At 39.8% G+C, this 16,033-nt stretch overlaps 1 protein-coding gene across 2 annotated transcripts in view; it reads right to left on the reverse strand.

The window, feature by feature from the left end:
• The window catches only part of DOCK11 (dedicator of cytokinesis 11), a 175,127-nt gene that overhangs the window by 129,191 nt on the left and 29,903 nt on the right, over positions 1-16,033 (reverse strand). For both annotated transcript variants that reach the window (XM_054580328.1, XM_054580327.1), the window contains exons 2-5: positions 2,438-2,554; positions 2,264-2,353; positions 1,765-1,847; positions 418-487 (exon numbers count right to left, since the gene is read on the reverse strand). In XM_054580328.1, coding sequence (XP_054436303.1) covers positions 418-487; positions 1,765-1,847; positions 2,264-2,353; positions 2,438-2,554 — 360 coding nt within the window. The remainder of the gene's footprint in view (positions 1-417; positions 488-1,764; positions 1,848-2,263; positions 2,354-2,437; positions 2,555-16,033) is intronic.

The raw sequence follows: 16,033 nt of genomic DNA on the forward strand, positions 1-16,033 counted from the left end.
AATATTCACTTAATCATATGAGCCGTCATCATGGAAAGACTTCTGCATTAGGTAAACAGGCAAATTGCCCCTCAAAATGTCACAGACATCCGGGCCATCTGTCCCATGAGGGCTCTATCAAGGCAGAAGAGTCCAGATGAATCACCACACCACATGCCCAGTGAGAGAACAGCTACTCCACAAGCATGTCCCACAGGTGGGAAAACGTGTCTATATACAAATCACAATCCATTTCAATTTATTTTTCCTCAACTCCATTTGGAAATGCAACAACATTTACTCATTTTTAAAAAACACTCAGTTTGAAAGTTGGCCAAAGATCATTCAAAAACGATTGTTTTCCTCATCGTTTCTCAAAGAAATCTCTCTCAGTAGAAGTGACCTTGAAGAAACCAGTGCAGTGGCCCCAATCTTTACCTCATCCTTCTCACAGTCCTCATCAATTTCAAATACATGATTGGGAATCTTTTCTGGTCTCAGAGATTTGCTGAAAATGCAAGAGAATTGTCTTAGACACTAAACAGAACAGACAAAAAAAATTAAAACAAAACAAGATCAACAGACTTCTTTCTTTCACAACCGAGAAAATGCCAAGACATGAGGACGAAAAATTCCTTCCTTCCAAACTCAGATTTTCCCCTCTGACTAAACTTATACTACCTTTTATATAAAGGACTCCCTCCCACATGTGCAGCCAGCAGCAAAGATATAACTAAGCTCTGATACTTTGTCAGAGAAGGACATTGCCAAGGAATGTGTGACAGAGCTGTTATAGGTGGCAGAACCTTATCTTTTTCCAAGGCCAAAAGCAACACAGTGTAATTCAAGCTCTTCCATCTATTTGATGTATGACCTTGGATTGGTCATCTTAGAACTCAGTTTTAAAGGACATCTTTAGGGTTCATTTTCTCTCTTCTGGGAAAGTGCTTTGAAAACTATAAAAGACTACATAGTCCTGCCCAAGTTGCTCAGTTGGTTGGAACAATGTCCCATACACCAAAAGGACTGGGGACAGGTTTGGTCCCCAGTCAGGGTAGATATATAGGCTGCAGGTTCGATCCCCAGTCGGGGTGCACACAGGAGGCAACCAATTAATGTTTCTCTACCCTCCCTCCCCCACTTCCACTCTCTCTAAAAATCAATATAACATATCCTCAGGTGAGGATTTTTTTAAGAACATCTTTTTAAAAAAAGGCTACACAAAGTCATATTTCTCCAAAACTTTATCTGATGCTATCCTCTGAGGTTGGTAGTGCTATGGATAAGAAAAGGGAGAAAAGTGAGGTCTCAAACAGACTGAGTGACTGGCCCAAGGTCATCTCTAGCTAATTATGTGGTAGAAATAAGATTTGAACCCTGACAGTCTGGCTCCTGGGCCACTGTTCTCACAGCAGTCCTTCAACTCGACTGAAAGAGATGCACTTTTGTCAAAAGATATCTGGAGTCATCAAATTGAGCCAAATATCTTTGGGCTTTTTCATTGACACCACTGCACAATACTCACTACAGTATGCAGAGTCAAATAAAGATGACTTTATGGTCAACACAGATACACCAAAGCCAAAAAGTGAACTCGTACATTTTGGAAAGAATTTCAGTGAGCAAAGTTAAAGTCTATTCAGTTACCAAAAAGACTGCATTTATGAAACATGCTGGTTGTTTGAGGCTTTGCTGTACCATAAATTATAACTAAGAACTTTAACAAGTGGTAAAAAAAAATTAATAATTCTCCTTTTCAAGGCTTCCCTTGAATTCTGAACTTACCATGGCAACATTCGAAAGTCCCCAGAGAATTCTTCATATTTGTAGTTTACCACATGCCAATCTGTGCTGTAGGTTTTAATACACTGGAAGAAAAGAGGAAATCTATAATTTTATATGTAGGAAAAAGAGACATATAGGTACTTTTTAAAAGTCTGACAATAAGCTGACAGACTTTAAAAATCACTTGGGAAATGTTGGTACTCAGATCATTCTTTGGGGATTAACTGTGTCTACCCAAACCAATTGGCAGCAATAAATGCAAATTCTTATGCTCTCTTCAACCCAGATTCCAAGTGCAGACAATATTCAAATCCAAAAGAAAAAGACTCAGAACACATGCTACTTGTGACAGTATTCAAGCTGTAATCTCTGTATCACATCATATAGACTTCTTATGTAGGTCAGCTAAAGTGAGAGCAATTTTATTTTCCAATTACACTAAAGGAAGAATATTTCAATTATATGATGAATGTTCCTCTGTGGCCTTTGAGCCTCTTACTTCTTTGACAAACAAACTCTGGGCCCTTTTCTCAGCATCTTCTGGTACAGTGGACTGCACTGTTCTGCGCTGACGACTTATCACCGAGATCTAGAAGACAAGGAACATTCTTGCTGTAAGAACTGGCTTGGCAAATGCAGGTTTTCTTCTTTAAAAAATTGGTTATGAACTCACAGATATATCTTCCATTGGAAACATAAGCAGGTCTCTGAGGGGGTCACTGTAAATCTGGGTTTTTCTTTGGATGATAACATTCTCATAGTCCAAAGGCTCAACAACTTTAGTCTTCTCCTTCATAAGAGACAAAAAGAAAGTTAATATGGTCAAACTCACAAGAGAAGTTTCTCTCTGTCTGCTAAAGACACGTTGTTTCACAAAAAAAGGGATTACAGATGATAATAAGCACTTAAAGGAGCCACTTCAAGAGAAATATTCTCCACAACCAGATAGACACCCCCCACACACACACCTCACTCTGCTAAAGACAAGCATTCTGGAGAGATTGCACTGTACTCTGCTTATCCATGTATCTTCCAAAGATTTACTAAATTTAAAGTAAAACAAAAAGTGGTACATTTCATTCAGTCTATTGTGGCTCAATGGATTGAGAGCTGGCCTGCGAACCAAAGGGTCACTGGTTCAATTCCTGGTCAGGGCACATGCCTGAGTTGTAGGCCAGATCCCCAGTAGGGGGTGTGTGAGAGACAATCACACATTGATGTTTCTCTCCCTCTCCTTCTCCCTCCCTTCCCCCTCTCTAAAAATAAATAAAACCTTTAAAAACATTTTTTAGAGACTTCCTGCCAAGATGGAGGCATACGTAGATACACTTTGCCTCCTCGCACAACCAGAAGGACGACAACAACAAATTTAAAAAACAAAAAATAACCAGAACTTCCAGGAAGTCAAACTGTATGGAAGTCCGACAACCAAGGAGTTAAAAAAGAAACATTCGTCCAGACCAGTAGGATCGTCCAGACCAGTAGGAAAGGCGGAGACGGGCAGCCCAGTGGGGAGGGGTTGGGGGGAAGAGGACTCAAGGCAAGGCGGCAGCTGGAGGACCGGGCTGGCGGACCGCCAGACTGAGCAGTACCACACTTGCATGAGGATAAGCCAGGGGGAACAACGGAGAAGTGAGACAGACTGCACAACCCAGGGTTCATTCTAGTGCGGGGAAAAGAAAGCCTCAGAACCTCTGGAGGTAAAAACCTGTGGGGGTTGCAGCAGTGGGAGAAACTCCCAGCCTCACAGGAGAATTCACTGGTGAGACCCAAAGGGTCCCGGAACATACACAACCCCCCTCACCTAGGAATCAGCACTAGAGGGGCCCAATTTGCTTGTGGGTAGCTGGGAAGTGAATGAAAAGTCAGCCGAGAGCTAAGCAAGTGGACTGTTCCCTCTCAAACTCCTCCCCCACATACTGCATCACAACTCAGCGACCTGGGTTGCCCCGCCCTGGCAAATACCTAAGGCTCCACCCCTTCCAACATAAAAGGCGCGCTGAGACAAAGAAATATGGCCCAAATGAAAGAACAGGTCAAAGCTCCAAAAATACAACCAAACAATGAACAGATGAGCAACCTATCAGATGCACAGTTTAAAACACTGGTAATCAGGATGCTCACTGAAATGGTTGAGTATGGTTGCAAAATGGAGGAAAGAGTGAAGGCTCTGCAAAGTGAAATAAAGAAAAATATACAGGGAATGAACAGTGAAGGGAAGTGAGGCAGGAGACAGGAAGGAGGAAACTCCAGAGGTGCCCCAGGGCTAAGATAAAGAACATCGATAAAGGACAGAGACCCTGTTCTAAGACTGGTAGTTCCTGCTTTCTGAAAAAGCACAACTAGCCAGGAGAGACAGGCCATATAAAAATAAAAGCCCTCTAGCCCCTGAAGTCAGGCCCTGTTAGGTTCTGCTCAGCTCTGCTTGGAGTTGGCCTGCTCCTGTGTTCTGTGTGGCTTAATAAATCTGCTTTCTCTTGCTTTCTGCTATAAACTCCATGTGTTCAGTTCAATTTTTTGTCCGCAATCACCAAGAACCTGGTTACCTGTGCCCACCTGTGATATAAGGAAACCAGGACTCAAATCAATGATTTGGAGCAGAAGGAAGAGATAAACATTCAACCAGAACAGAATGAAGAAACAAGAATTCAGAAAAATGAGGAGAGGCTTAGGAACCTCTGGGACAACTTTAAACGATCCAACATCCGAATCATAGGGGTGCCAGAAGGAGAAGAGGAAGAGCAAGAATTTGAAATGTGATTTGAAAAAAATAATGAAAGAGAACTTCCCCAATTTGGACAAGGAAATATACTTCTGGTCCAAAGAAGCTGGACCCAAGGAAGCACACACCAAGGCACATCATCATTACAATTACCCATTAAGGTGAGAATCTTAAAAGCAGCAAGAGAAAAGGAGACAGTTGCCTACAAAGGAGTTCCCATAAGACTATCAGCTGATTTCTCAAAAAGAAACCTTGCAGGCAAGAAGGGGCTGGAAAGAAGTATTCAAAGTCATGAAAGGCAAGGACCTACATCTAAGATGACTCTATCGAGCAAAGCTATCATTTTGAATGGAAGGGCAGATAAAGTGCTTCCCAGGCAAGGCAAAGCTAAAGGAGTTCATCATCGCCCAGTCCTTATTATATGAAGTGTTAAAGGGACTTATCTAAGAAAAAGAAGATAAAAACCATGAACAGTAAAATGACAACAAACTCACAACTATCAACAACTGAATGTAAAATACAAAAACAAAAAACAAACTAAGCAAACAACTAGAACAAGAACAGAATCACAGAACTGGAGATCAGAGGGGAGGGGCAGGGGAGAATGGGCGAAAAGGTACAGGAAATAAGAAGCATAAATAGTAGGTACAAAATAGGCAGGGGGAGGTTAAGAATAGTATAGGAAATGGAAAAGCCAAAGAACTTATATGCATGACCCACAGACATGAACTAAGGGGGGGCGGGAATGCTGGTGGGAGGAGGGGTGCCAGATGGAGGGCAATAAAGGGGAGGAGAAAATGGGACAACTGTAACAGCGATAATCAATAAAATATATTTTTTAAAAATCAAAAACAGAAATACTTTTTTAAAAAAGTGATATATTTGGAAGCCCAGCAGTTGATATTTCCTGAATATTCATGATTCACTGGGTAACTGAAGGGGAGAAGTTCCAACACTCATGTGCCTACTCTATATTGTGTACCAATTCTGATACACATTGTGTAAAGGGTATATCAAGGTTCCAGCATAGCTGGGGCAAGCATGGGTAGTGGAGATGCTTGATCCAGTGGGCAGGGCATATAAGGATGAGTTCCAAGTGGCAAAGTCGATGGATCCCTGTTGGACTTCCCAGCAACTTGGCCATTGATAGTGAGGCCTCAGCCTAAAACTAAGGTTACAAGGAGCAGGGCCAGTGACTCTGGGAAATCTAGGATATGATTTATTAATAAGAGTTCTAACAGTATTTGCTGAGCCCTTTCTATATGCCAGGCACCATGCCAAGTGCTTTCTCTCTATTTTCTCATGTAACACTGATAACAACACTATGAAATAGGTTTACTCTTTGTCCTCATTTTACAGATGAGGAAATTTTGAATTCAATTCAGGTCAAGCTGCCCACCTTCAGAGCCAGAATTCAAACCTTTGTAGAGGTGCTGTTCCTTCAACTTTAGGCAACCTTTCTTCCCCTTCCTATCATCTTCACTGAACTCACCATGATCTGATATACCATCTATTTTAGTTCTCTGCCAATCCAAGAACAGGGATTCTCCTTTATTAACTCACTGCCATAATCCCAGAACCTAGAACATTCCCTAACTGTTGAATGAACTGTCAGATATTCAGATTCAACCATCTCCATGTCTCAATACACTAAGTTAAATGAAGGTGGATATATTAGTGACTTTCAATAGTATTTTACTTGAATTAAATTACTTTCCCTAAAAAATTAATAAAAAATGTATAAAGAAAACAAATTTAAGAAATATTCAAACATCATACTGAATGAATTTAACATTATATTAAAACTTAGTATCGGGGGCAAAGGGGCATAAGGGGATTAAATGTTAATGAAAAAATACAGTAATAAATAAAACTCAAAAAGATATATTCAAAAAATAAAACTTAGCATCATTATGGGTTATGGGGTTATATTTATATTTGTGTACATTAACAACTGAGGCAATGTACACTTTCCAGTACAATGTACCAACACGATCCTTTGATAACAGTTTTTATAACTTGGTTCACAGTAGGTCACAGCTATATCACAGCTCCATATCTGAAAGCTCCATAGCTTTCTCTGAGATGCCCCAGAAAGGTTAGAGTACACCCCTCTAACCAGTGAGAATCAGTGTTCAACAACTGTAAGACTCTAACAAAAACACTACGGAGGCTCTTCCAGAAATTAAAAATAGAACTTCCCACTTCTGGGCCTGTATCCAAAGAAAACAAAATCACTATCTCAAAGATATTATCTGCACTCCCATGATCATTACAGCATTATTCACAATAGCCAAGACATGGAAACAACTTAAGTGTCCATCTACAGACAAATGGATAAACAAAACATCACATACACACAATGGAATATTAGCCAGCCATGAGAACAAAGAAAACCCTGCCATTTGTGACAGCACTGATAAATCCAGAAGGCATTATGCTAAGTGAAATAAGCCAGGCAGGGGAAGATAAATATTGTATGCTACCACTGAGACAGGCCAGTAAGCCAGGACAAGTGAAATAGGGAAACTGAGACACATGGCTGAACAAACTGGCAGAGCAGTACACAGCCAGATACAGAAGGTCACCTCCCCAGAGACAGAGTGTAGGCCCAGTTGTATTTCAACTCCAGGCCCAGAAAAGCAGCAAAACCAGGTGGGGACGCCAGAATCAGCTGCAATGACTAAGGACCCCCTGCCCTATCATTGACCAGTCAGTGGAGACCAGAACCCTGCAAGGGAGCACCTGGAAAACTGATGAATATTCTGCTGAAACCCTCCCCTGAGACCTCCCCAAACACTTCTGCCTGCAAGAGAGAAATAAAAGCTCAACACAAAGGACCCAACTGGCATGCTTTCCCTCTGGGTAGCAGCCCACACCATTCTCTTTCCCTTCTTCCCCTACAGGCGTGCATCTCCTTAACTGTACGGGACCCCAGGCAGCTCATCCCAGGCTAAACCCCTGACCCTGTCTCCCAGACCCCCTTTCCTCTGACTTCCCAGTGAGCTAAGGCAGCCCAGCCTAGGCTCTGCTGTTGCTTCTTCCATGCTAAGCCCTTCCTTGTTTCACTGTCCCCAGCTCTAATAAACATACCCTCATAGTCACCTAGACTCGTATTGTGAAATCTTTCCTGCACAAAGTCAAGAACCCACACACTACCTGCTGGCCCGAGGCAGACCCACTCAGGGCCAGGCCCCTGTCCAGTAACACCACTTATATGTGGAATCTAAAAAGAGTAGAACGGTACTTGCCAGGGGCAGAGCGATGAAGGAAAATGGAGAGCTGTTGGTCAAAGACTTTCAGTTATAAGATTATTAAGTTCTGAGTATCTAATATACAGCACGGTGACTACAGTATACTTTTAAGTTGCTAAGAGAGTACATCTTAAAAGTTTTCACCACACACACAAAAAAGGCAACTATGTGCCATGATGTATGTGTTGACTGTGGTAACCATTTCACAATGTGTATGTACATCAAATCATCACATTGTATACTTTAAATATGTACATTTTATTTTTCGATTATACCTCAAAAAAGCAGGGGGGAAATATCCTAACAAACATATACTTCATTTCATGTCCTAAATTTGGATTTGTAGAACCATGAGTCAAATCAAGCAGATCATCCCTAGCATGTTTGTGAGTACTCACAAAAAATTAATCAAAGTAGAAAAAAATCCTGTTTGGGGACCTAAGAGATTTTCTAATAGAAAAATCAGACCACATTGTCCCATATTCTCATGGACCCAGGTGAAAGGGAACTGCAATTGCAGCTTTCGGCTCTAACACTCAAAGTCTGTGATCAATTTCTCAGAGGAGTTAAATGAATAAAAAGCCCAATCTAAGAAGGCAAGCCTTAGGCATTGGAAATTATTTCAAAGTCTTGTCTTTGGTGCCAGCCATCCTCCTAATACAGACTGCAAAAACAGTCCTCAAATTTCAATGTTTAACCTGTTGAATTAGCATCTGTTAATGACTCCATACAATAATTTCATAAGTACCTTCTCCGAGAAACTTTGAAAAGAAAAAGAAAATGCTCCTTCGACTTTGTAATGTAGTTATTAACAAATTAACATGGAAAAGCTTATGTCAAAATGAATCACTTCTTTGCATGTACAGTATATGCCTTCTAAAAATGAAACTCACAGTTCCCCATGTGTTTTGAAGGCCATACATTCATGTTATAGAAAACAAGGTTGCACTTTTCATTTAAGACTGATTACACTAAGCATCCTGGGTCTTCATTCGTATTTCCTTTGTCAGGGCTAGCTCAATTGCAGAAAAGCTTGGGGTGGCTATTCTGCGTCCCACAAAACTTACCCTAATAGAAGATGCAGGCCCCTGAATCTGACTCGATCTTTGAAGGTGAAAAAGAGGAGGGGCTGAGCCACCTCCATACCCATCCCACCCCACCTCTGCCTCCAATCCCCAGTTTTAACTCCACCCCTCTCCCAGGCATTAAAAGCAGAATTCAAACTAGCAGTGAGAGGCTACAGTAGGAGTCGGTCCCAAAGAACTGCACCCTACATCTCCCTTCCAGTAGGAGCCTTATAACTCTGTCGGTCTCCAAGACAAGGAAAATCTCTGACTTTTCAAATTATGATTTAATGGTGACTCTGCCCTGCGGTCTAGAACATATCCCTTATCTAACTTTCTTACTTATCATTCTATTATTAGACTTATTATTAGCGTTACCCTAAATAAAGCTTCTATCACACACAAAAAGGGTCATTCTCTCAGGTTTTCCCTTCCTGACAGTCTGTGCACGGACTGGCCTGAAGGGTGCTTTTTCACAACTCAAGAAAATGGTCTTGTAATAAACGGTACTTTATAAACCCTCAAATAATATAGCAAGGCCCCGCTCTGTGTACACTGCTATACAGTTCTGTAGCAATTTTAAGTTAAAATGCAAATGCACTTACACAATCTGGAGAGAAGTGAGCACATGTTTCAGAATTCTCTCTTCCTATATAGTGACAGGAAAGCCTCAACCGAAATTTGGAACCTACTCAGTTTGCACCATGGGTGGGGGGAACGTTTGCCTTTGAAAGTTCTCATTCCCTGATATCCTAATCTCTCTTGAAATAACTTGCTAGTAATATTATTCAGGTTTGTTGTTGTTAACTAGAAGATCAATTTGCAGTCTTAGAAAAACACTTTCATATCATTGTCTAACCACTATGCTGTACACCTGAAACTAATATAAAATAATACTAAAGGTCAACTGTAATTGAAAATGAAATTTTTAAAAAAGGGAATCCGCCAAAAAAATCTTTCAATATACACTCTTCCTTCTAGTTCACACAAAAAACATTCCAATAGACAAGAAAAATACTATCATTTCAATTTACACGTGAACAAACTGGCTCAAAGGTTTAAGATCAGCTGTGTCTACATTTAGTAGCAGAGCCAGGATTCAAATCCAGGTCTTCCGACTCCTGATTCTCTTTCTTTTCTTAGCAAGTGTTTTCCAAACCCTACTTACGCACATACAATCTTCAAAAAATTTCGCACATCTTCTGCACTATCATGTATTTCATATTTTTCTTCAAATCAAACCTCTTCTTCATTGAAATACATTTATTGAAACAGTAAGGTTATATCATCCCCATAAAAATAAATTTATTTTTTTAATCTAATAAAAAAAATCTATTGTTTTTATCTAATAAAACAAAATTTAAAATGTCATCTTTGCACCACAGTTTGGGATACAGTGCATTCTGCACTCTTCCGGGCTTGCTCAGGCCAAATCTAAGTGGACTTCCTCCATGTGTAAACCCTAAAACTTTGAAGAAATACACAATTCCACAAATTTAAGTAACTTTCTGATTTCTAACACAGAGTGAAAGGGCAAACATTGAAAAAGGAATCTTATCAGTACAGACCCAGTTACAGTCTGTTCCTTGGACTAAGGAAAGAAACAAAGATCCTCACTAGGAGTTACTAACAGCACCAGGTACTTAAGATTTAAATGATTTTGTGGTGTACAAATAATAAACCATGCTGACAGTCCTAAAATAAATAGGTAAATATGTATGTGCCATGTAGATAATCACCTATCTAACAACTCATGTATTTAAAAATACATGATTAGCAAGCCTATTTATGCGATCATCAAACACTTAACCATATATTTTCAATTTTATTTAAAAAGCAATAATTGTGTGATATTTCTCTGTCAAGAATGCAAAATAAGCCTGGGTTGCTTAGATATTACACCAAAGGTCAGTAGTTTACTGGTAGATCTTTTACTTTAGGAACAAGTTCTCCTTAAGAATTCTAAGAATGTATCTTCTGCAAGTCAAAAGTGAACAATGGCTTCACAGGACCCCTCCTCTAGCACACTGGGAGGGAGACCAAACACACAGCATGTTTAACAGTGGGGCACAGGCCAACTCAAAAATCTCTCTGCAACACCACCACCATCACTGCCCAATGCACCAAATTAAATTCCAGTGCCAGAAGGAACAAGGAGCAATAGCTGGTTTAAGAAAGAGAATTATTTAGCACAAAAGTTAGTTTATTTTCACAGTATTGCTGTCAGACTACAGTTTCAAAGACATGTGAACTTCTTGTTGCTGAAAATAACAATCTTAGGACAGAAGTAACACACTCAGGGGTTACTCTGTGATTCTCTTCTTCCCATCACTCTTCCACCTCCCTTCCCTGGGGATTTCCCCAGACCTCCTGGGCATTCAGCTCCTGTTTTGTTTCAGACATTTGTAGCACAATTTGGAACGCTTCCACCACCAGAGAGTTATCTTAAAATAACACTTTGCACTCAAAATGGCCACCAGGGGCACGTAATTTCCGGCAAAGCAGAAAAAAAAGTAAGTTTGGTGTAAGGCTAACTTACCAAGTTCCTACTAACGTCCAAGCCCTGTATTGGCACCTGTTAATACAGAGATGAAAAAGAGCCAGACCCTACCCTTGAAAAGCTCACAGTCTAGTGAGGACGAAAATAAACTCAAAGACAGTCAAACCGATCACCAAAGCAATGGTAACTTAAAGGCTCACGTGACTTCTGTGATCTGTCATACTCTCTCACAGCCACATCATGTTCCAACAAAGCGAATACACAAGTGTTTTGGCACACTAACGTGTGTGGGCCCATCTATCCATATCTATATCAATCATAAGAATTTCCCTGTATGAGTATATGTGGTCCCTGATCATTTAATTTTGTCTTCTACCTTTGTTGAAAAACTCCATTAGATCAGGGACTAGGTAACTGTGGAGGGTGGTGCAGGAGGATGAGGCACAGCAGAAGTTGTGCCGTGACTAACAGAAGTGAGAAATGTCACCACTAAAAACTAGACATTCCCTGAGGAGGACCCCACAAAGCTTGGCAACAAACCATAACTATACGGAACTTCTGCAGAATGTTCAAACAAACAGTATTTGACTTTGTTATAACCCTTTCTTTTCTAAATTATATGATTATCTTCACCAGGTCATTTCTTTTCATTTTTCCCAGTAGGAACTCCAAGTACTAAAGAAGCCTTGAATTACTGTATCAGGTTATACCTGATGATGATACTAGGGGAGGAAAAACCATCATTTTAATTAGAACAACACAACTTGGCAAAATTGCTGAATAGATTTTAATAAAGATTGTTTATCAGGACAAATATTGGCACGAAAACCCACATACAAATTCCATTTAAGACGATGACCTTATGCACCCCAATGTTCATAGCAGCACAATTGACAATAGCCAAGTGTTGGAAGCAACCTAAATGCCCCTCAGTAGATGACTGGATCAAAAAATTATGGTACATATACACAATGGAATACTACACAGCAGAAAGAAAAAAAGAACTACTAAACTTCGCGACAGCATGGATGGAACTGGAGAGCATCATGCTAAGCAAAATAAGCCAGGGGGCGAAAGACAAATACCACATGATCTCACCTATAAGCGGAACCTAACCAACAATACAAAGATGCAAGGGAAATATGACCAGCAACACGGAAAGGAAAAGAAATCAACAGAGACAAGAGGGAAGGAGGGAGGGGCGGGCAGGCAAAGGGAAGGGAAGGGGAAAGTCAAGGACCATATAGCAAGGACTCATGGACAAAACCAAAGCGGAAGAGCTGAGGGAGGGAAGGAAGGAGGGGGTAAGGGTAAGTGGTGGGGGGGAGGGAGAGACAAATGTATTTAAAAATAAAGAAAGAAAGAAGAAAAAAAATTAAAAAAAAAAGACGATGACCTTTCTTAAAGCTAACTAAGTGGGAAGATCACACTTCATGAGACCACTGGGTCATGCTCATTCCTAATCCACACTTTGGCTTATGTTCTTCCTCTCGCAGCCCAACCACCACCAACCTCTCTCCCCTACAGCCTTTATTGTCTTTGCTGACTATTGTGGCACTTACTCATCTATAGCACAGAACTGCTTTGTGGGTAGTTTGCTTATTAGTCTCTTTAGGAGGACTGTAATCATCTGGAGGGAGAAATAGCATGCCTTGTACTTTCTCTACAACTTACATTGAGGATTACTATATAACCAAGTTAAGCATTTTATATCTATTATCTCACCTAATTATTTCAAAAACACTAAAAGGTAGGTTATTATACCCATTTTGCAGATGAGGAAGTTGAGGTTCAGGCAGGTCTAATGTCACACATTAGTGGAGGTGGGTTTCAAATCTGTATTTGATGGACTCCAGAGTTAGTGCTCTTAACCACGATACACATAAACCTATGCACACTGAACTTAAAAACAAAACATTTCCCCACCTTCACTTCTATGTTTCATTTCCTTGAATGGGCTTTGCATTCTACCTTTGTTGAAAAACTCCATTAGGATTTGCTAAAGCCTCCTCAAAACTAGCCTATCATTTTAGCCAGAACTGAGATCTTGCCTTCTCATCACCCTGATGATGTGAGCATTGGCTGGCTTAGAGAGCTTCTAAAGTAATTGGATAAGGAGTTTTGCATTTCTAAACTGTTACTTCCAGTTTAGCATTTGCCACCAATGAGTAGGGATTAGCACCTTAGGTCTTTTATTTTGGGGGAAGGAGCTGGCAGATTCAGCTTCAAGTGGTTAAGAATCAAATTACAAAAAACAAAAAACAAAAAAAACATTGAAATATTGTCAACGGACTATGTCTAATCCATCCCGGTTTTCCCCATAGAACCTAGAAGAGAGCCGTGAGAACTACAAAGCCAGAAGCTTTTGCGGCTCCTAAGGGATAAGCAGCTGAGTAATACAAAGAGACTGATCTTACATGTATATGCCTTCCAAGACAGAACTGATAACACACAAGAAGAGAGAGAAAAGTCACTGCTAAGGCTTTCATTATTAATTTTCAGATCCCAGGTTTAATTTAGGAACAACTTACTGTTCTAAGAATCAGCAAAATGAGATTTAAATCTAACATGGAAACATTGAGAAAAAAATAAAACACATTCTTTCCTCTTTAAAGTTTTTGCATAAGGAGCAAATCTTTTTAAATGCCAAATCACTTACCTTTTCTTAGTCTACCTAGCTATTCTTATAAAATGAAGGAATATTTTTCAAAACCTACAATGGACTTATTTTTTAGAAGTCATGAAATAAACAAGTCTGTATACATACTATATTAGTTCCAACGCGGTTAACAAGTACTTTTCACAGCCAACTCAAATATTATGCAAATAATCTAGATTATCTACTGAAGGATAAATAAAATTTCGATGAACTCTATACCCCAAAACTTCATTTTAACCAGTACTTGTAACTTTATTCAAATGCTGTCTGACAGGCAGGAAAATTCATTTGAATTAAGTCATTCCAGACATTTTGTGTTCACTCTGGGCTAATACGCATTTAAATGACTCAAAGATAACACAAAAAGTAAAAGAAATTCCTGAATACATTGAGAAAATTACAAAGTACATTTATAAAAATAGAAGAACATTACCCTGGCTGGTGTGTCTCAGTGGACTGAGTGCCAGCCTGCAAATTGAAAGGTCACCAGTTCTATTCCCAGTCAGGGCACATGCCTGGGTTGCGGGCAATACCCCGAGTTGGGTGCGTGTGAGAAGCAACCACTCAATGTTTCTCTCCTTCTCTTTCTCCCTCCCTTCCCCTCTCTAAAAATACATAAATAAAATCTAAGAATGAAGACAATGGGGGGAAAACAGAATAACACTGTTTCTATTCTTTAGCAAACCATTATTGACAAATAGAGAAAATGCGCCTTGGTTACATACAATGGCTTTCTTCCTAACAAATCAAGGAATTTCAGAAGTTCACAAAGACATACAAAATTTTTGCAGATAATTCATACGTGGAGAAATCAGACTGTACTCACTGTGTGCCTGTCAACAAATTTATAACCTGCCTTGGATCTTCGTGCCCACTATAAACTGAAATAGCAACAAAACATCTCATTGACATTTTCCTGAGTTTTATGAACAGATCCATAACATACTTTGCATTCTTAAAAAGAACAAAATGTAAAGTGCACTGCTGTTCTATAGGTATGCGGATTTAGCTAGCTAGATTACTTGCACTCAATGAAAACATAAAAACCCGAAAGTCCTGTTTGTGCCCATTTGAACACACGCAACAATGCAAGCGTCCTTAGCTACAAAGTCTCACTAATCTATAAAGCAGCCACACATCATTTTCCACACTGGATCTGACCACTGGTATACCCATACCCTTAATTTGTTCCTGATAATAAGAATAAAGAAAACTGACTGGCCCCATTTTGAAATCAATCTTGAAAGGGGCAAAAATGTACCGTTCTATAAATATTTTCATTTCCCATAACTGGACATACTGGATCTAGCCAATAATTGAAATTCTCTGTGTCTTTTCAGAACCTAGTAGTACTTTCAGCCTATACTATTTCATGAGATAATATATTCTAAAAGCTATTTAAAGTAAAATCGAGTGATAGCTCCTTTGATTTTCTTAAGGTTACCTCTTTAAAATGACAAAGGATGCCTGTTCTTGGTATAGTATATGGTGACCTGATCCATGTTTATCCTACCCACACACTCGCGATTAAACAGGGCACCTTCTTCGCCTAGGCTGTCTTTAGGGAAGGCGCAACAGCAGTCTAGAGATGGCTGTCAAAGTCCTTCCTGACCTTGCTCCGCATTTTACTGTCCTATTGGCCCTAACGTATCCTGGGCTGACTGCCCTCAGTGTCAGGTTTACAATCACTCTCAAGATTTTTTAGCAAAAAAAAAAGTTTAAGCCATATGTAATCCAGTTCAGAATCTACTCTCCTATTTAATAAGTTTCAACTATTTCCCCAGCTCTTGTTTATTCAGAAATCATCTCTCACTTTTCTATCCACATTGTCCAACCTTACAAGGTCACACTGAGTTACAGCTCATGTAGCTTGGCCTCTCTCAACTCATCGGAAAGGGCGTTAAATCAGACCAACATCTCTTGAGCAACCATCCCTTGGCTACTCAATTTTACACATCTTCCTGTTTTTAAAAAATGGCTGCCCTATTTATAATCTTTGTTTCCTTTTGAAAACCAATTCCTGCCCAATCGACATATGTCCTATCATCAGAGATTCCATTTGAAAGGAGT

This window comes from Pteronotus mesoamericanus, unplaced genomic scaffold, assembly GCF_021234165.1.
Source record: "Pteronotus mesoamericanus isolate MK-2021 breed Mesoamerican mustached bat unplaced genomic scaffold, CSHL_Meso_final contig_57, whole genome shotgun sequence".
Lineage (NCBI taxonomy): Eukaryota > Metazoa > Chordata > Mammalia > Chiroptera > Mormoopidae > Pteronotus > Pteronotus mesoamericanus.